The 21667-nt window shown below is 45.0% G+C and overlaps 1 protein-coding gene across 1 annotated transcript; it reads left to right on the forward strand.

Annotated features, from left to right (window-relative positions):
- Positions 1-1307: 1307 nt before the first annotated feature.
- On the forward strand, positions 1308-20687 carry slx4 (SLX4 structure-specific endonuclease subunit homolog). Its single transcript, XM_080760158.1, has 13 exons — positions 1308-2033; positions 3965-4328; positions 4985-5209; positions 5637-5878; positions 7022-7330; positions 8384-8617; positions 9092-9255; positions 11649-11795; positions 13523-13692; positions 14580-16975; positions 17080-17179; positions 18050-18340; positions 20144-20687. The coding sequence occupies exons 1-13, from the start codon at positions 1550-1552 to the stop codon at positions 20523-20525; spliced, it is 5508 nt and encodes a 1835-aa protein (XP_080616284.1). The 5' UTR covers positions 1308-1549; the 3' UTR covers positions 20526-20687.
- Positions 20688-21667: the final 980 nt, after the last annotated feature.

Consider the following 21667-nt stretch of genomic DNA (forward strand, 5'->3'; position numbering starts at 1 on the left):
GAATGACCAGCAAAGCCAAGCTACACCAGCAGGTGGCCCCCTAGAGCAGTGGTCCGGGGACCACCAGTGGTCCTTGGGGAGGTTCCAGTTGGTCCCCACCTAAATGATGGAGAGTTTGCAACCAAATGGACCCTTATAGGTCCATTTGGTTTCATGTTACGCTCTCGAGATTTAAATTATTGTTAATTTGCTTACTTAATTACTGAAAAGGTAGTTATCGATTGGATTTATTTATTTGTCCACAAGTGTACATTTTCCCTATCATTAATAATCGACAATTTACTTTTCGGGGCAAGTGGGCCTGACCTTTGGGCAAGTAGAACAGTGACCTGTAGTTTCCCGTTGGGCAAGTGTGTCTGAGACCTATAGTGTCAACCCCTGGAAGATGACCAAAACATACAGTGACTATACACAGATTAAAGATGAATCCAGCCACAGCATGTCTCTGGCAATCTTGGAAGCGTTCCTCAGCCACCTGTAGCAATGTGAGAAAGTCTTGCAGCAGCAGCATCATCAGAAGTGAATAAGTGATGCTGCACTATAGCTGTGCACATATAGAGGGTATGAGCGTATCATCATCATACCCGGAAGTTATGTGGGAACGCCTACTGAGTCAAGAACTAAGCTACTTTCTGGCCTTGACAACCCATACATCCAAACAGAAAAGTCCTATCTGATTGTATTAAACGCCTTTAAACAACGTTAAACTCACTTTGCCACTCACTTTATGCATGCGCATCATACCCTCTATTGCAGAATTTGCCACAGCTCACAATCACATTTGAATAAATGTTGTGATACAGATAAGATGAAATACTGTCTGCTTTGCTCAAAGCCAACAGCCAATAATACTTCAAGACATCTCGTAATACTCCATGGAGGGATAGCCTCGGTCCCAGGCTTAAGGGATAAAGCTATATGTTTTATATCATACAATTTCAAGACAAAGACAAGACCTATCTTGAACAAGAAGGAAACTTTGCACATAATCAACCAAATGGACAACATTTGTACACACCATTTGGTTCCAAACTATAATTTAGCTGGGGACCCCCTTGAACTCCCTCAAGGACCCCTGGGGGTCCCCGGACCCCACTTTGGGAACCACCTCTTAAAGTTCTACATTTAAGAGGTTATTGCTGAGTTGATATTTGGACAGGGAGTTATTAACACATAATATACTTTATATCAAATTGTATTATATTTACTAACTTTAGTGTTGACCTTTCACAATAGGCTTTATTCGAGCCTTCGTCATCATCACGTCACGTGGAAAAGCAGGACACCACTACACGTGACAGGAAGAAGTTCAAGATGTAGCGGTTGATTTGTGAGTAAACAAACTAACATGCCAGTTTATATTAATATTATATCATGATAAAATAACTCGTTTGTGTAGCAGCTAGCTAAACGAGCACTGCGATGGTGAATTATTATCTGTACCTTCACGGGAAAGGTACATGCATTTCATCTCTGGAGAGAACGTCCAGATGCTCGTTACAGGTTAGCATCATGAGCTAACTAACAACAACAATTCAACAGTAACATCATGGACGACTCTGACCAGGACTTCGTGGATCTATGTTCCAACTTCAAGCTGCTGAAACGAGTTCGCAGGAAACCAAACGACACCACCGCGGCGGCACCACCGAGAAACACCCAGCCTCAGCAGCCCTCCACCTCAACTCAGCCCAGAGACACCAACAAACGAAAGAGAATTAAGAGAGATGTCGAATCCTCCACTGGATCTGCTGCTGCCAGTTCCAACAAGGCGCTTCCTAACGAAGAACTTGAAGCTAAACAGCCAGATGTCACTAGAAGTGCTGGAGAAGCCCCCATGGGGCTGCCTGTTTCTGCTGGCGAGTCCAAGGCAACAATCGACATTACTAAGAAGGCTGCAGGGGCCAAAGAGAAAGTGCTCCTCAGAATGCAGCAGTTTAAGAGAGTCAGCCCACAGAAGATGATGCACAAAGAGAAGGACCCTTCAAGAGGGACTGAGCAGGACATCACTCCTCGTCAGTCAGTACAGAAAGGTAACACACACTTCTGCAGTACACTTTAGCCTAGAATGGTATACCATATTGCATGCATTATAATACAATCATAGAACACTCCATGCATTTTCATGATGGGAAGCATCTCCATGGTATTTTAATTTGTAGACACTGTGTGACCCAATGATAAATTTGGGTCAGCTTTTGTCATTTGGGTATCATATCAATTTGAAATTCATTCAGAAAACATGTATTTAGTAAAATATCTCCACTTTTATTCACCACATTATCTGTATGTGGCAGGGTATGGGACATACTAGCCCTAGAACGGCTCTTGTTGTTACATACAGTAAGTACAGTATTTCACATACAGAGCCATAGAACACCCAGGTTAATTTCTGTTCGGGTTCAAAATGGGCGGCCTAAATGTGATAAATGCTCCGTTTGTACTCACCCATTAAATAATTCCAAAGACGTGGTGTGAAAAATGGTCCTCTAGTTTTATATCCATGTGAAAGTTCTGTCACAAAACGGTGATGACGTCTGCGGTAAACAGGACGTATTTGTAAAATCAGTTCATCGATTGTTCCGGCCCCCTTCGCCCAGAGAGAAAGATGTCTGTGTGCATCTCTTGAAAAAGTGGAGATAATTCACTAAATACGCATTTTGTGACAGAACTTTCACATGGATATAAAACTAGAGGACCATTTTTCACACCACGTCTTTGGAATTATTTAATGGGTGAGTACAAACGGAGCATTTATCATATTTATGCCGCATAATGTTAAAGTTCTACCAGGACCCAGTGCAAGCCATCTATGCCTGAGATACATGAAAATTTACGAAGTATAATTAAATGATCACAGGCATTCTAGGTCTAGGGACATATACAACTGACTCTTCACCAATGATCTGTGTGAATCTGGTGGAAACGTGGCAATGTGTACTTTACTTACTACTTAATACACGTTTTCTGACTTTCTAATTGATGATGCTAGATGACAAAGGCTGATCCCAGGTTACAGCACAGCAGTTAATTATTGGATGAGTACACTGAGCCCTACACATTAGAATGCTGCTGAGTTTAATCCCTCCACAAAATTGAACTATGGCTGTAAATAGAATACATGATCCAGTCCAGTGCATGTCACTATATCAGCCATTCTAGGATTACAGTGCACAGACACTCGCTGACCACATCTGCACTACACAGTGTCACGCCTCTCCATAGTGAATGGAGGTAGTGCTGCACAATTAATCACAAAAGGTTGTGGTGTAGATTCAGACACCTATGCAATCTCATTTCTAAATTTGAGAGAGAACCGTCCAATTCATTTGATTTACTTTTGCTATGAGAGAGACTTTAAGAGAGGTTGAAGTCAAGCACTTTGATGTTCAACCCATTCTGAACGGGAACCCATTTTGGTGTTTAGCATCATGTTATGCTTTAGCTATTGAAAAACAGCAGATCTACAAGCTCCACCGAGTGGCGCGCTACGAGCTTGTAGGTCTGCTATTTTTTGAAAAATCGAAGAACGACTGACATTTTTATAATCTGATCTCGGGTCAGAATGGGTTAATCAGACCAGTGTGTGTCCAGTGGAAACCTCGTATGAATCTGATCTCAGGTCAGAATGGGTTAAAGCCATAGTAGTTGGCGCCAGGTGCTACATTGTGAATGTAGTGATGTTCAGCAACTACAGACTAAAGACAATATACTTTTATGGAAAAGTGGAGAATCGTGTGAGAAACGTGATCTCACTTATTGTGGTTGTGGTTCTTGTGATTCACAGGAGGTGGATAATGTTTTATCTTTTTTACACGCATTTCTCAGTTCAGCTTGCACATGCTGTTTTCTCCTTGTATCATGTTGTGCACAGTTGTTTCTCTTCAGTGTTATCTAATTATGAACGCAATTGTTAACATCAGCGTGCCACTAACTTTTATCTTCATGTACTCTGTGTGTTCAGACACCCCCGGGCCCTCATCCTGTGGGCTGCAGGACAGCGATGAGGCCCTGGCCCTGAGGCTGCAGCCCGGGCCCTCGTCCTGTGCGCCCCAGGACAGCGATGAGGCCCTGAGGCTGCAGCCCGGGACCTCGTCCTGTGGGCCCCAGGACAGCGATGAGGCCCTGAGGCTGCAGCCCGGGCCGTCGTCCTGTGGGTCCCAGGACAGCGATGAGGCCCTGGCCCTGAGGCTGCAGCAGGAGCTGGACAGAGAGGCAGCAGATGCTCAAGCTGTGGACCTGGAGGACAGAGGCCTGTTTTTCTGTCAGCTCTGTAACAGAGATCTATCCCACATGACAGCAGAGGGACGCACACAACATCTCAACAGGTCTGGGGATCAACCACTTAAGCCATATTTATATATTTACTTCATCATACAATGGTGTTGTACTGCAAAACTAACCGATGAACTAGTCCAAAATGTGTGAGTTTGAAAGTGACTTTAGAAACTTCACAACTCTAGCATCAACCTAAAAGTCATGACAAATTGACGTTGATAATATTAATTCATTTCAATCCAAATGTGTGAGCAGACTGATGACCTTGTAGTACTGTACATGGCTATGATAATATTGAGAGCCAATAGACTGACATATCTGGTACAAATGAACATTTTAAATGGTCAATCACTGATCTTGTGAATCAATCATGTTTAATTATTGGCTGGTTTTATCCACTGGACTGAGACCAAATACACTTTGTGCAAATGCAGTCCTTTCCTTATTTACCTATATGCCTTATTTACCTTATTTACCTATGCTTTAAAATAATTTTATTTTCAATATCCACAAAACTGATCAGACCGAGGGAGAAGGGGATAACCACTAAAGCCCTATTTTTATGCTTAATCGTATGATTGTGTAGCGCGACGAAAAAGCCCACCAACCAGCTCACAGTGGTTGGTTTAGGTGAAATGTATGATTATGCATCCTCCTCCATCAACTTGTGCCTCTGAATGTTCTTGCTACCATATTTCTCTGCAAGGTGTTTGGACGTAATTGAAGACGGCGCACCAGCACCTGCACCTGCCCCTGCCCCGAGTGTCCCAGGGTGTCCCATCTGTGGAAAGAGGTTCAAGTCCCAGAAGAGTCGATCCGTCCACCTGAAGCGCTGCTCCTCAGACATGGGTGTGTCTCCAGCCGTGCTGCTGCAGGTTCTGCAGAGACAGGCCACCGAGGATCACATCGATGGCGGTGCCGCTAACCAAGCGTGAGTCTGCCCCCTTGTTGTCTTGGTGCATTTTTACAGTCACAAGCACTGCTGATGCACATCCTACTAGACTGATGAACCTCATTACTGGGCGTTGGACTGGACTTTTAACCACTTGAACCCTCTACTCGAGACGAAAAGCAAAAACGGGATCTATAAGAAAGCAGATTATTGGAGAAAATGAATGATCATCTTTGAACATTACCTACATACCTACAGTATGATGACATGTCCAAACTAGGGACACCAGGTTAAATGTGGTTCATGCGTTTGGCTCAAATGAGTAAACGGCTTGCCTTGATCTTTGTATTTATTTTCATGAGTCATTACAGAATCCCTTCCGTAGTATACACAGTGTGATTGGTTTGTGGAGACCTGTCTTTAATCAAACTATGTCTGTTACAGTGATCTGTTCTTCTACTTTTAGTGGGCAGACCGGAAGCTCTAAGAGGAAAGGACCAACAGATCCTGATTTGCCAGCCAAGAAGCGAAGAAAAGCCCAAAAGAAGGCCCAGCCCATGGATGAGGAGACCATGGTTGCCCTGGCTCTCTCCTCTTCCCTCATGGAGAGAATGAAGGAAGAACAGAGGGAGAGAGAGATACAAAGGCAGACCGCTGCTCCTCCTCACTCCTCAGTACCTCCACTGCTAGGGTGGAGACCTGATAAAGGTAAAGCTACTTTAGTTGCTGCTTTGGTTTTTGAGTAAATATCATACGATTTCAGATGACTAAATCTACAAATCTACTGTTTATTTATTTTGGTGGGACTTGATGGCGTCGCACTCGCAATGTCTGATTTTAAACTTGGTTGCATGCTGAAAATAGCCGATCTGCAAGCTCACAACGCGTCACAGCCCGATGCGTTGCAAGCTTGTAGATCTGCTATTTTCAGCATGCAACCAAGCATACAATGACTTGTCTTTTAGTTCTACTGGATCTCTTCCAGTCCCTCCCTAACATTTTAGTCTAGTTGTTGACGAAATTATCAGTATATTTATTTAGTCACTGTTTTAGTCATCATGGCTTAGTTTTTATTTCGTTTTGGTCGGTGGAAAAAGGTAGTCGACAAACATTCTTCGTCATAGTTTTAGTCGATAAATAAATAAATATATAATTAAGCTCATGTGCATCAGATCCATGTTGTTTTGCCCTCAAAGTTGTTTAGTGAGGGAATCATAATTTATCATTCATATATAAATTGTCTGAATGCTGCAGTGGTGGAGAGGAGAGCATGACACCTCTCACTGACCCTGCCTACATTGGGCTGATCTGGGGGTGCACGTACAGGCATTAGTCCGACACCCTACCCAAAACCCTAACCTCACAGGAAGCCCGGCCACGCATGTGTCAGACTAAAGCCTGTCGGACCAACGTATGCGCCCCCCCCCCCCTCAACTTCTTTTAAGGCATTTAAAAGGTCCTTACATTTTCACATTTCTGTCATCTGGGGACCATGTGGCTTCACGTTGCGGCGTTCAGACTATGGCTGAACGCCGCAACGTAGTCTCCCAGTGGCCAAGAGGCAGTAAATCATAAAAAAGTGTCCAATAAGGTCGTGTTTACGGTCTAGTAGAAAAGTAGCATTTGTAGTCCAGGCTGCTTTTGACGCACATGGCAAAAACTTGTCAAATAAGAGGCAATGTTTTTGGAAAATAGCAATCTACAAGTAGATGATTTAATTAGATACTGAATGCTGCAGTGGGGGAGAGCGAGGAGAGCACTACACCTCTCGCTGTCTGTCGCTGACTATACAAACTGATATCGTAACAATGAGTGGGGGGTAGCATCTCAACCTCTTCGTCCTCGTCACAGGTAAAGGCCGTGGGAAGAGGAGAAAGGGTGGCGTTCCTCGCCCCCCTCCTCCACTGCTCCTGGTTCAGGATGCTGAGACGGCTCTGATGAAGCTCCAGGAGCGTGTGGCTGTCCTCCTGCTGCGTGGCTTGGCCTCTGCACCTCCTCCCACCCCTCCCCGCTGCCCCAGTGGCCTGTCTGCAAGGAGCAGCGATGCCGCCCCGCTGTGGCACAAGAGCCAGCTGCGTGACAAAGGGCCCGGCCGTCTGTCGGAGTTCTACACACCAGAGCTCGGGGAGTTCATTGTGGCTTGGAAATCCGCAGAGGCGAGTTAACCCATTCTGACCTGAGATCAGATTCATACGAGGTTTCCACTGGACACGCACTGGTCTGATTAACCCATTCTGACCTGAGATCAGATTCTAAAAATGTCAGTCGTTCTTCGATTTTTCAAAAATAGCAGACCTACAAGCTCGTAGCGCGCCACTCGGTGGCGCGCTATGAGCTTGTAGATCTGCTATTTTTCAATAGCTAAAGCATAACATAGTGCTAACACCAAAATGGGTGCCCGCCCAGAATGGGTTAAGATGAGTTGTCATTGTTGCAGCAGGGGTTAGAGTGAGTCGTCCATGAGGAAAATGCAAAGTTTTCACTATTCCTCTGAAAGCTCTGCTAGCTTTTTCTGTTTTTAGTTTTTACACACCAACCTCTGTGACTTATCACTTTTCTGAAATCAAGTGGGGTAGTCTGTAGTAGATTGTGCATGATCATGGAAGCCTACGATAGCTGTCACATTGTTCTTGTTTGTACAAGATGAAAATGCACCTACGTACATGGAATCATGATGGAATTGAAAGGGAACCCACCCAGGCTTGATGTATACCAATATGTATTTCAAAATAGTTTCATGTCGAAATGGTCATGGTCTTCAGAGCACAGGTGGTCATACAGACCATTGGTCACTTTCTGAAATCAAGTGGGGTAGACCTACAACGCCAAAGTGCACTAACTTTGTTTTTTGGAAACAGCGACTGTGATTTTTTGGGGATAAACAATGACCCCAAGAACAGTTACACAATTAGTGTAATATCATTTATATGACGATATCTCATTTGGCTAACAAGTTGAAACAACTTTAAACTTGGTTAATTATTTTCCAGTAGTTACTGCACTTTGTAGGGCAGTGTAGATCGTCCATGATCATTGATCATGGAAGCCTATGATGGCTGTCATATTGTTCTTATTTGCATGCTAGTGCCCATTTATTTTTTCTTTTAACCAAGAAAGTATGTATGTATGTATGTATGTATGTATGTTTGTTTGTACATGATGACATCTTTCTAATCCCCCTTTTGTTTTTTGTTTTTTTTACTTTCTAGACAGAGATATTTTCCAACAAGGACAACCCTGAATCGTTTGTCTGCCCGCCTGCTAGAGATGGAACCTCGCTCAGCGTGGCTGAGCGCTCCACTCTCCCCTCCTCGTCCCAGACAGTGTCCACCCCAGGGACAGGTCACCTCCCGGTGGGAAGCCAAGTCCTCCGTGATCTGATTGATTTGGCCGATGAGGGCATGACACTCAGCCAGTGGGGCTACACTTCCATAAGGCCTGCAAAAGGTGGGGAACCTGTACTTACACAGTATCTATCTAACTAATTAAACATATTCACATACAGTAGCAGCCGTTATGCTCTTCTGTCATGCTGGGAGGGTGGCAAACCTTACCTCACCCAGGCCACCCCACAGCTGGGGTGGGATTTCCCCACCCGCTATAGTATGATGATGTGAATATGCAGTACAAGACGAGTAACATTCTCACTCTCAGGAATACCTACGGTCTATTAATATATAGTTACAGTGTCACCTAAATTGAAATGGAAAGGGCAATGAGTAATATGGTTTTCACATCTTTTGATCTCTGTAGGAATGTTTCTTTTCTTTGCACATTTAAAGTGTCCATATGTGATCTGATGACACCAGTGACATCCAAGTAACAATTGTAATCGAGTCCCTCATTTGTGACACAACCACCCACAACATGTGTCCAAATACAGTACCACAGGTATTAAACGCACCCAATTTGTTTCCCCAGTGCCAGATCTTCAAGTCAGTGGTTTTGTGCCTGAAGAGCCAGAAGAGCAGGATGACCTGCATCTCAGTGGTTTCTTACCAGAAAAACCACCCACCACCCACAGCCATGCACCTAGGAGCGCCAGACAGACAGGAGGACAGACGGAAAAATGCACTCGCCGATCGGTAAGGCCTCTGTTTGTTTTTATTATTTGATTATTACAGGGACCATACAGGCACCATATATCTAGCAGCTAATTTGCCTCTGTTGTCCCTTCCTGGGCAGTTAGACAAAAACAACTACATAACATGTAAATTACACACTAAAACCAGCACAATATATAACAGTCCATTGAGATCAAATAAGCAATGTGACAAATGTAATAAATAAATAATACAACGCAATTATTGATGGTGACACATTTATTCTGATTTTAGCCAGAGATTGTGGATGATTTTAAACACTGCAAAGCTTCTAGAGAATGTTTGATTTTGACTGAACTGATTTCCCCACTACATGGGCCAAAGACAGTCTTTCTGAAGTAAAAAACTATTGCCAATGTGTATCAAGTTCTGGTACTTAACAGCGTATGTGGGGAAATATCACAAAAATCTACAGATTGACAAATCTGATTTGTTTATGTGCATGTGCTATAAGTGTGATTTTGACACTGTTTACACTTACACCATGAAATACGAGTCAATACTTCCTGCTTGACTGTGTATCTTATGGTCGCTAGTCCCTACCCAAACCTGCTGCCAACTCAAATAACATTACAACCAGTGGGCTATGTGTGAGACATAATAGTGCACTGAACTGTTAAGCTGTGTTCAGACCTGAAATCTGAATATATATATATATATATTCGCCTCTGTTCGTCCTGTTTGTACTGCGCCAGGTAGCGCTGCGCCCGTTCTCGTCTTTGCATTGACTTGGTATGAAATCGCACCGCTCTAACAATTCAAGTCTGAACGAACCTTTACCGATACTTCTCAGGAGCCTCTGTCCAGACTAGCATCAGACCTGAACTGTTCACTGATACATTGTGTTTGTTCTCCACAGGAGCCTCTGTCCAGACTAGCATCAGACCTGAACTGTTACTGGTACATTGTGTTTGTCCTTCTCAGGAGCCTCTGTCCAGACTAGCATCAGACCTGAACTGTTCACTGATACATTGTGTTTGTTCTCCACAGGAGCCTCTGTCCAGACTAGCATCAGACCTGAACTGTTCACTGATACATTGTGTTTGTTCTCCACAGGAGCCTCTGTCCAGACTAGCATCAGACCTGAACTGTTCACTGATACATTGTGTTTGTCCTTCTCAGGAGCCTCTGTCCAGACTAGCATCAGACCTGAACTGTTCACTGATACATTGTGTTTGTTCTCCACAGGAGCCTCTGTCCAGACTAGCATCAGACCTGAACTGTTCACTGATACATTGTGTTTGTCCTTCTCAGGAGCCTCTGTCCAGACTAGCATCAGACCTGAACTGTTCACTGATACATTGTGTTTGTTCTCCACAGGAGCCTCTGTCCAGACTAGCATCAGACCTGAACTGTTCACTGATACATTGTGTTTGTTCTCCACAGGAGCCTCTGTCCAGACTAGCATCAGACCTGAACTGTTCACTGATACATTGTGTTTGTTCTCCACAGGAGCCTCTGTCCAGACTAGCATCAGACCTGAACTGTTCACTGATACATTGTGTTTGTTCTCCACAGGAGCCTCTGTCCAGACTAGCATCAGACCTGAACTGTTCACTGATACATTGTGTTTGTCCTTCTCAGGAGCCTCTGTCCAGACTAGCATCAGACCTGAACTGTTACTGGTACATTGTGTTTGTCCTTCTCAGGAGCCTCTGTCCAGACTAGCATCAGACCTGAACTGTTCACTGATACATTGTGTTTGTTCTCCACAGGAGCCTTTGTCCAGACTAGCATCAGACCTGAACTGTTCACTGATACATTGTGTTTGTCCTTCTCAGGAGCCTCTGTCCAGACTAGCATCAGACCTGAACTGTTCACTGATACATTGTGTTTGTTCTCCACAGGAGCCTCTGTCCAGACTAGCATCAGACCTGAACTGTTCACTGATACATTGTGTTTGTCCTTCTCAGGAGCCTCTGTCCAGACTAGCATCAGACCTGAACTGTTCACTGATACATTGTGTTTGTTCTCCACAGGAGCCTCTGTCCAGACTAGCATCAGACCTGAACTGTTCACTGATGCATTGTGTTTGTCCTTCTCAGGAGCCTCTGTCCAGACTAGCATCAGACCTGAACTGTTCACTGATACATTGTGTTTGTTCTCCACAGGAGCCTCTGTCCAGACTAGCATCAGACCTGAACTGTTCACTGATACATTGTGTTTGTTCTCCACAGGAGCCTCTGTCCAGACTAGCATCAGACCTGAACTGTTCATTGATACATTGTGTTTGTCCTTCTCAGGAGCCTCTGTCCAGACTAGCATCAGACCTGAACTGTTCACTGATACATTGTGTTTGTTCTCCACAGGAGCCTCTGTCCAGACTAGCATCAGACCTGAACTGTTCACTGATACATTGTGTTTGTTCTCCACAGGAGCCTCTGTCCAGACTAGCATCAGACCTGAACTGTATGGTGAACAACCCTCAGCTCAGTGACGTGCAGCTCCAAGTTGACACAGGAGAGGTCTACTTTGCCCATTCATTCATGCTTTATGCTCGCTGCCCCCTGCTGGTACAAATGGTAAATGCCTACACTGCACATACTGTAGTGTAGACCTCATGACAAGTGCAGCCACAACATTGCGGCACTTTATCATGACATACCAGACAATTGTGAAGTCAGAGCTTCTCACTTATTTATTAACTCTTAAGGTTGGGTTTTGTAGTGCAAAATAACTTCTATGGATCCTGGTGGATCTCTATAGTAACATGGGTGTGGTATTTGATTTATGTATTTTGAATCTGGTAATTGTTTGGATTGATTATGGACGATCTTCTAAAAGATTATAAAATTATATCGGCCTACAGAAATAATAAAAACCTTAAAGATTATCTAGTACACAGCAAGCTAAAAGAAATCAACACACCAGCACGCCAGGGACCAGAATACTTCAAACCCAAACAATTAGTAAAAAATAGAACCACAAAACGCGTCTTAGAGATTAAACAACAAATAACAGCCAGAACCAGCAACTGCATTTATTTAATCACATTTGAAAAATGTGGTTTACAATATGTCGGAGAGACAGGTAAAACAATAGGTACTAGGCTGGGACGACACAGATACAATATTAACAATGCCAAAAAGACAACCACAAGATTGGTGCAACATTTCATGGCGCACGGCATTGAAGCTCTAAAATGCGCTGGACTTCAACACAATCCTAACTGGACAGTAGGACAAAGACGTTTTAATGAAAAACAGTGGATTAAGAACCTCAACACGGATTTTCCTGGAGGCTTAAACATGCCTAAAATCAGATCTTGAACACTACAAAACTTAAACTCAGGATTAAACTGGAGAAATCTAAAAGTGATTGGATCAGACTTCCTTCGGATACATGGCGAATGCATTTATTCCTTGCATTGTGCCTACACATGTTGCGACCTGCGGTCGCAACATGTATAGGCACAGTGCACTGAAGTCTTTTAATTCCCCCCCCAGATATTAATATTATTACTACTACTATTGCACCTGATTTTCACCACCATCCTCTCCAGCATTATGTCCACAGAGAACATATATTTGCTAATTAAATTAACCTTTTTAAATTATAGGGTACCACAAAGGCCTTTCATTTTATAATCAATTTATTTTATTTCATGTTTAGATATGTTTTATGTTTAATCTCTTTCTTGTGGTTTTTTTTATGCAGTCTTATGGTCATCGGTGTGGGACATAGAATGAAGCCAGTAGCCTATATGTTCACAGTGCTTTAGCCTCCCTTTCTTTATGATGTCGAGTTCCTTGCTCCATTGCTCATTAAATGTAGTTTTTCATTTCGGCATATTTGGCTTATTTATCTCTGCATCAACTATACTAAAGTGATTGTGAGAGCTCAACAAACAAACCGACCATCCCACTGGCAGTGTTGCCAGGTTTTGGAAGAGAACCAAGCAACCATGTCTATGAAAACAAGCCCAAAAGAAGGCTGACTAGGCTTAGTAGCCTATTATATAAAACAAGCCCAAAGTCGCTTATAATTAAGCGGACATGGCAACACTCCGAACGTCTGGCCACCCTACTTATAAGCACTGTGAAGATGATCACATAAACTAAACTAAAACTGAGAAAATGGCAAAGTACTGAAACATGTACAGTATTTGAATTTGGGTGAAAAATACACATTGAATTGAAACCAACGCAGGCCTGATATATTTGTTTAAAAAAATAGTTTAATGTCAAAATGTATATGGTGTTCATTATAACTTTATTTCTCGTTCCTTCACCATCCACTAATTTCCAAGGTGCATGACAGTGGATTTGGGGTGAAGGAGGAGGATGCGCCCGCTGCCCAGAGGGTGTTGCTGGGCGACGTTCCAGGCCAGGCTGTCTACCTCCTGCTCCAACACCTCTACACTGGCCACTGCCCGCTCACAGCCTCCCTGCTGCCCCATGTGCTGGAGCTAGCATCCAGGTGGAGCCTGTATAGCTGCACAGCCCACTATTGTTCTAACTTGTTCTAAAAATGAAACTCTGCCGTTAATGAGTGCAAAGAACGTTTCAGGAGCATACTATGGATACCGCCACGAGTTACCCTATTTAAGGATCCTAGATCAAGACCCACTGAGATGGTGTCCAAGTAGGACTTGAACCGAGGTGCCCCTGTACAGTCGGTCAGATAGCTGGGGTTGAATGTCTAATATTGCTGAGAGGGCTCTGTGGAATTGGTATTGATGCCTTGTCTTAGTCCCAAACCACACCAATGCAACTAGTCTTAACTCCTTGCAACAAAAGCGTCACACCAACACCAACTCACAACTGCCCAAGTCCTTGCCACTGCCATTGGGGATAATGGTTGCAAACCGTTGCATGCAACTACTCGCAAGGAGTTGCATGGCGAATCATTGGTGTGGTTTGGCCCTTAACCCATTCTGACCTGAGATCAGATTCATACGAGGTTTCCACTGGACACACACTGGGTCTGATGAACCCATTCTGACCTGAGATCAGATTCTAAAAATGTCAGTCGTTCTTCGATTTTTCAAAAATAGCAGACCTACAAGCTCGTAGCGCGCCACTCGGTGGCGCGCTATGAGCTTGTAGATCTGCTATTTTTCAATAGCTAAAGCATGACATGATGCTAAACACCAAAATGGGTTCCCGGTCAGAATGGGTTAAGAGGTAGTTGATGTAAGTGAACGAACTAATCTGAGGAGGTGTCATTGTCTTTATATGGAGCCCCAGGCGTCAGTTATGCCCAAAGGTATTTTACAATGTTATATGGTCCTAGTGACATTCACAAAATGCGGACGCCAGGTTGAAAGTGGTTAACATTCCACCATCTGTGTTCTCCTTTCTTAGATTTGATCTGGAGAATCTACGACAGCTGTGCGAGCTGCACTCGAGCCATACGGAGAACGAGGGCGAGGGAGCAGGTGAGAGGGAGTCCTGGGAAGACGGCCCAGGTCAGGAGAATCAGCCGGGGGCAGAGGAGGCCTTCCTGGATCTGCTTCGCTCCATGTGGACCGAAGAAGACCAACACGAGGATGGAAACGGAGAGAGTGATGGAGATGGGGAACTGGACGAAGGCAGGCGCGCCGACCGCGTCACATCTGGAGATGGAGAGATGCCAGATGAACACGTGAACGAGGAGGAGATCGAGGAGATCTACGAGTTTGCTGCCACGCAGAGAAAGAGAGAGGAGGAGAGCCAGGAGGGAGACCTGGACTCTGAGACGGAGAGAGATGATGAAATCACCAGACCAGTCGTCACAGAACCTCAAAGGGGATCAATAGATTCCCAGGGAAAAAGCCCCCAGTGTGACCTGAACACTAGCCTTAATCGCAGCTACAACCGTCTCTTCTCAGAATCCTGGAGTGCCTACGAGGAAGACTACTCCTCCCAACAACCCGAGAAACAAAATGCTGCGTCGCAAAAACGACAACATTGCCCTTCGGACGATGCAGCTAAACGTGAGAGACCTTGCCTCCAGTCCTCGGTCTCAGCCATTGAACTCATCGACATATCCATGAGCCCCCCCTCCAGTGTGTCCAACCTTCCTGTGCCTGGTTTGTCCCCTGCTGCAGCGAGTGGAGCTGAGGCTTTAGGAAGAGATGTTGACATGTTCGATGTGCCCAAGGCGTTCTTCAACGATCAAGTCCGTCCTCGGGTAGGAGGAGTGTCTCCAAAGCAAGAAAGCCAGGGCCGTCTGAGTATACGCTCAGGCAACACTCCCGCTTCGCGTCCAAGTAGTAAAGAGCCTGAACTGGTAGTTTTGTCTGACTCTGAGGAGGAGATGGAGACGGGTCCTGCTGCCGTCTGTTCCCCGAGTCCCTCTCCACCTTCCCCTCACCCAAGCCAACACGGCCACAGCTACACCCACATCAAAACTCTGTCAAATGTGAAACATAAAATATCTGTCGTAGAGAACAGTCAAGAGTCGTGTAACTCTAACGCACCATCATCTTCAGTGCCAGACCTGGATCAAGCCGGACTCTGCTCTGCTGGTTTGGACCCCAGTCCAATAGACTGCTCTCCTGAAGTGTCCTGGCTCATCCCCGCCACGCCAGAGCCCCGCAGCAGAAGCACCAGCACCAGTTCTACTCAGACCCACAGCAGTATGCGACGGTCGCAGCTCTTCCCGAAATTCAGCTCTTCGTCTTTGTCGTCCTCGCAGTCCTCTTCCTCCTCTCGTCCGCTGTCGTTAAAGAACAGACCTCGTACCTCCGTCAGTCCACTCAGAGGTCCTGAACACATTACTCGGTCAGACGGCAGCGGCGGGAACTCTCCTGTACGTACAGTACCTCCTTCTCCACCCTTTAGACACTCCAGCTTTGCTCGTTCCCAACCCCTCCCTCTCCAGCAGGGTGATTCTATACAGGGCACACCTCTCCACAAACACTGTCCACCTTACAGCAGCACACCCCTGAGTATGGATCTACTGCCTCAGCCTTCGGCTCTCGCTGTGGCCTCCCCGCTTCTCAGCGACCACGACAGGGAAACGTCTGCAAGGCGATGGAGCGTGCTCTCCCCGAGCCCGGAGAAGAGAGCTCTGGGGAGCCTTCATCTCTCCCGGGCTGAAAACTCGATGTCCCAACCTTCATCCCTTCACAGATGTCCTCCAAGTCCACCCGGGGACTGTGTGTCCTCCAGTCATACTAGACGCTCTAGTCAGTCTGACTACCATGAATGCAGCGAAGCAGCAGAGGTGACTGGAGAGAAACCCGAGGGGAGCAAGGGAGGAGAGAGAGTGTCTGGAGTAGAGGTGGACACTGAGAGACTGAATGATTCCGCTGTGTCGGTGAAAGAAGAAACGGAGCAGGCGGACATTTCTGAATGCAGTTTTCAGCAGAGTTTCATGGCCATGGACGACCCTCCCATGGCTTTCGATGACTCTTGGGGCCTCAATGCAGGGGCCGATGGAGACGACGTCCCCGCCGTCCGCTTCAGTCTGAGGCTGGAGGACAGTGGCGGTGCCAGCCCGCTTCAACGCAGCTCAGGAGGAGGGGAAATGCTGGGGCGGTCATCCACTCCTACCACCACACGCTCCCCTAGACCCAGATCTCCATCTCCTACACATGCTGGCCCTTCCTTTACCCCTTCTCCCCCACCACACATCAGCCCTGCCACTAGTACCACGGCCAAGGTCAATGCCAGCCTCATGGATTCCAAGATATGGGACAGCTGGGAGGAGGAAGAGGAGGAAGCGCTTACTCTGTCACAGAGGGTGAACCCTGCATCCCCATTCAAAACACCAGGTAACTGCAGCACTACAATGAGGTAGCATCTCTGTCATATTTGCCACGTTAAGCAAATCTAATTACATTTAATGACATATTCCCGTGGTTTGTCTCCTCTGTAGTGACGTCCCGCAGCAGAAAGCGACCTTCCTTGGTGCCCATCACTCCCATGCCTGGGTACTCTGACATGGACACACCAGACCTCAAGATCAAACTCAACAGGTCAGTCGTCAGTGGGTCCATGTTCAACCTTTGCAATGCATATTGCCCCAGACAGAAGTCTGGGAAGTCTGGCCCCTCTCAATTGTGGGAGGATCTCACGGCCGAAATGGTGACGGCCAACCAGATTCGTCTGGAACCAGGCTATAACCAACCAGGGCCCAGTATTCAAATATGGGGTGGGACATTGCGAGAAAAGAAACATCGAACACTGAGAGGGACAAGTCAAAGACTAATACACATGCAGTGATATTAGTATTGCTACACAAGGCTAGGTTTTTACCAGAGGCGTGGTTTCATAAAACAATCTCGACAAATTACAAGTTCATTCTGTGTATTCATAATTTTACGTGATTACATTTAGTGACTCTAAACCTGGTTGGAGGAAATACCACAAGATGATATGAGCCTTGCACACAGATGTTTGGGAAATTGGGAGGGTATAACTTCTGACCACCTACTTGTAATTAGTTCATTATTGTCGGATATCGTTATTAACGTAACGTTCACAAGGTTGGGACAGACACTATAAAGACAGGAGTACAACCTCCTAACTCCATATTCGTAAATTAACGCCCTACTGATCATATTACTCTAGTCTACAGCTTCACACAAAAGCATTCAAAACTAGCAGATCCACAAGCTCAAAACGCGGCATGAATAAACGTGTTTTGAGCTTGTAGATCTGCTACAATTAGTTTTAACTTAATCCTGAAAAGTAACGGCTTTAGACATACCGTATGAGGTTTCCACCCAACAGTGACCATATCCATATATATATATAGCATTCAATTAGTGCTCACCATGTGCTCATATTGGCTCTCTGTCAGTGTAATAAGTGGGGTTTTCTTTTTTCCTTCCCCTTCCAATTAGGTTTGGTGTGCGTCCTTTACCCAAACGCCAGATGGTCCTCAAGCTGAAGGAGATTCATCGGTACACACACCAAATAGCTGGCTCAGAGTCCGAAGACGAAGCACCCTCAAAGTCCCTCCCCAGCGTCGCCACCACCAGCGCTGGCCTCAGCACTCGGCCTGGCTCCTGCAGTGCCAAGGCAGTGACGTTCAAACAGCCCTCTGTCTCTCATGATGAGGAAGATGCAGAACCCCTCTCTGCCTCACAAGGTTCCAATACCTCCTCAACTGCTGCCAGTGAAGATTCTGAGAGGTAAGCTTTATACTGGAGCATGCACGTGTTGTCTCATTGCTATACCTAAATGATCGTTAGACAGTACACGTTGATCACATGATTGTGCTGTGACTATATATATACGTTTTATATAAAATTATATGGATAGCTTAATGCCCTACTTTGTTGTGTGACAGTATTAAGTAGCTAACAATAGCTATGTCCGTTGTGAGCTTGTAGAACAGCTATTTTTTAAACGTTTTGAATTTCTGAAGGTTTTTGCCGATAATGGCATGACTGAAAGGTTATCGTATTGGACCTAAGGTCTCAGCCCCATTATCCCCCATAGTGACGGTATCATTATCGCCTGCCAGGTAGAAACTTCATATGTCCAAAACTGTTAATTTTCAGGATTCACACAAGTTTATGAGCTCATTAACGCATTGCTTCGTGGTGTGTTTCGAGCTTGTAGATCTGCTATTTCTGATTATTTTGTGTTTGTTCTGTAGCAGGGCTCCAGGTGCGACCTATTAGGTCGCATATGCGACTTAATGTCTTAATGTGCGAGTTAAATTTGAACGAGGTCGCACCGGTGCTACTTATTGCTTTCACTCCCAGCCTCAACCATGAAGCACGGGCGTTAGCGCGATAATAAAATATTACTTTATTCTCGCTCATTCCGCGCCTCCTCTCTCTCTTTCTCGCTCCCCCTCTCTCTCTCTGCCGGTCTGTCTGCACCGGTCTGCACACGACACGCATGAGTTCAACGGCGGCGGCGCGCTCACTGATCAACCCCGAAAAAAACGAAACTGATTTCAGCATCGGCTGTAGGCTACATACGTTTCCCTGGAGCGCACACTTTTTTTTACAACTGTGATGATGATGCATGCTGTGCATTGCTGTCGCTGAATCCACGGAGACAGCAGACACAACATAATATGGGGGACTGCGCCTCGTCTCCGACCCCAAACACGGTAAACTTGTTGTTGAAAAATAGCTTCCAATAGCTTGTTATTTTGCGTCGAGTAGCGCTGTGTGCAGGCCATAGACTGTATGCAGGCCAGGCTACATACATGGTCGCCTCGAACAAAATACATCTCCCACGTGAAACCTGGTATATTCTTCGTCGTACGACGTGGTGTTGCATGCTGAAAATAGCAGATTTACAACGCGTCGCGTCCACCACACGTTGTGAGCTTGTAGATCAGCACATGGAAATATGCAGGCTGAGACGTTTAGAAACTTTCCCCTTCACAATAAAAGCACATCAGCTTTCAAATGTTCATTCCATATAAAGAAAAGACAGGAGGAAAGTGGGCAAAGATTATGAATTCGGTGGCATTTCACATTGCAAAAGGGTGCAGGAAGAGTGGGCACGTGGGCACCTCAGTGTTAAATATCCTTATTGGCCATTAGGTTGAACATGCCCATGCAGAAGGTAAGGGGTGTGTGTCATTTAATTCTGTTTCATATACAGTAGCCAAATGATAATAACGATATGGAAAAATGCACTATAGGTTAATTCATTATAATAATTTCCTATAGAATGTGTGAGTGAGAAATATAACATGTTATGTGCTTAATTTAAGGCATTTATGCTTCAGCCAAGAAAACCTTTGCTAGCCTTGGTGATAAGGTCATGTATTAATACAGCGCTGCGGCGCTATACAAAAAAAGGTTGGTGCTACCTAATTTGTGGTGGCGCTACCAACTGAAAAGGTAGGTATCACCAGTGCTACCTGTGAAAAAGTTAGTATGATCAAGTATGCAAAAAACAAAGTTAGAATTTGGAGATGGGAGGTTTTCCGGGCTGATAGCGACAATATCCTCTGTGCTCTGCAGGTCCAACCCAGAGCTGTGTGTCTCGTCTGATGGCGACTCGGACAGCGATGTGACGGCCTCGCAGGCTTCCTCCCGCCACCAAGACAGTCTCCAGGCAGTGCGCTCCTTCATCCTGTCTGACCCGGCGTTGTACAGCCAGATCCTGCAGTACCGGCCCCTGGTCCTGTCTCAGCTCCAGGCCCAGCTCAAGGCTGCCGGCATCCGCCTGGGTGCCGCCAAGCTTCTGGACTACCTGGACTCCCAGTGCATCACCTTTACCACGGCCAAACCCGGCCGCTCCAAACCCACCCGGAGGCGGGCCAGGGGCCAGGGGGCGAGAGGAGCAGCTAGAGGGGGGGCGAGAGGAAGGAAACGAGGAGCTGCTACAGCTGCTATGGCCTGAAACACGGTGGGAAATGACTATGAGGAAAGAGAACGTATAGAATGAATGAGTTTTAAAATATTACTTCAATGATGAGGCAAAGTTGTAATTTGGATCTGTGATAGCTGAATGCTGGTTTTATTGTTCTGCAATATAAAAGTAAAAGGATTTTCTTTTTGTAAATTGTGTATTTTGAGGTTTTAATTTTTGAATGTTGCATTGTCTGCACTGTCTGATGTTCTGTACAATTGATCAGTGTTAGGATAACTTTTTTTTTTCAAAATTTCAAAAAACATGGGATATAACCCATCGTTTTTGTCATTTCGTCATTTTTTTCAAATCCTCAAAAATGATGAAAAACGGCACGCTATAGTATGCCGTACGATGTGGGCTATAGCCCATGGTCCAAAATGATGAGAAACGAGGATAACCTTTTTTTTCAAAATTTCAAAAAACATGGGCTATAACCTTTTGTTTTTGTCATTTTGTCATTTTTTTCAAATCCTCAAAAATTATGAAAAACGGCGCTCTATAGTATGCCGTACGATATGGGCTATAGCCCACCGTCCAAAATGATGAGAAACGAGGATAACTTTTTTTTTTCAAAATTTCAAAAAACATGGGCTATAACCTTTTGTTTTTGTCATTTCGTCATTTTTTTCAAATCCTCAAAAATGATGAAAAACTGCGCGCTATAGTATGCCGTACGATATGGGCTATAGCCCACGGTCCAAAATGATAAGAAACGAGGATAACGTTTTTTTTCAAAATTTCAAAAAACATGGGCTATAACCCATCGTTTTTGTCATTTCGTCATTTTTTTCAAATCCTCAAAAATGATGAAAAACTGCGCGCTATAGTATGCCGTACGATATGGGCTATAGCCCACGGTCCAAAATGATGAGAAACGAGGCTAACTTTTTTTTCCAAAATTTCAAAAAACATGGGCTATAACCCATCGTTTTTGTCATTTCGTCATTTTTTTCAAATCCTCAAAAATGATGAAAAACGGCACGCTATAGTATGCCGTACGATATGGGCTATAGCCCATGGTCCAAAATGATGAGAAACGAGGATAACTTTTTTTTTCAAAATTTCAAAAAACATGGGCTATAACCCATCGTTTTTGTCATTTCATCATTTTTTTCAAATCTTCAAAAATG

The sequence above is a fragment of the Protomyctophum bolini genome (genome assembly GCF_963924005.1).
Source record: "Protomyctophum bolini genome assembly, chromosome: 3".
NCBI classification, from domain to species: domain Eukaryota; kingdom Metazoa; phylum Chordata; class Actinopteri; order Myctophiformes; family Myctophidae; genus Protomyctophum; species Protomyctophum bolini.

What these genes read in the sequence shown, in the direction of transcription:
- slx4 (XM_080760158.1), top strand. Translation starts at nt 1,550, where the DNA reads ATGGACGACTCTGACCAGGACTTCGTGGATCTATGTTCCAACTTCAAG. An exon ending in GCCCCCTGCTGGTACAAATG is followed by an intron (nt 11,796 to 13,522) that starts GTAAATGCCTAC and finishes CTAATTTCCAAG; the next exon opens with GTGCATGACAGTGGATTTGG. An exon ending in ATCCCCATTCAAAACACCAG is followed by an intron (nt 16,976 to 17,079) that starts GTAACTGCAGCA and finishes TCTCCTCTGTAG; the next exon opens with TGACGTCCCGCAGCAGAAAG.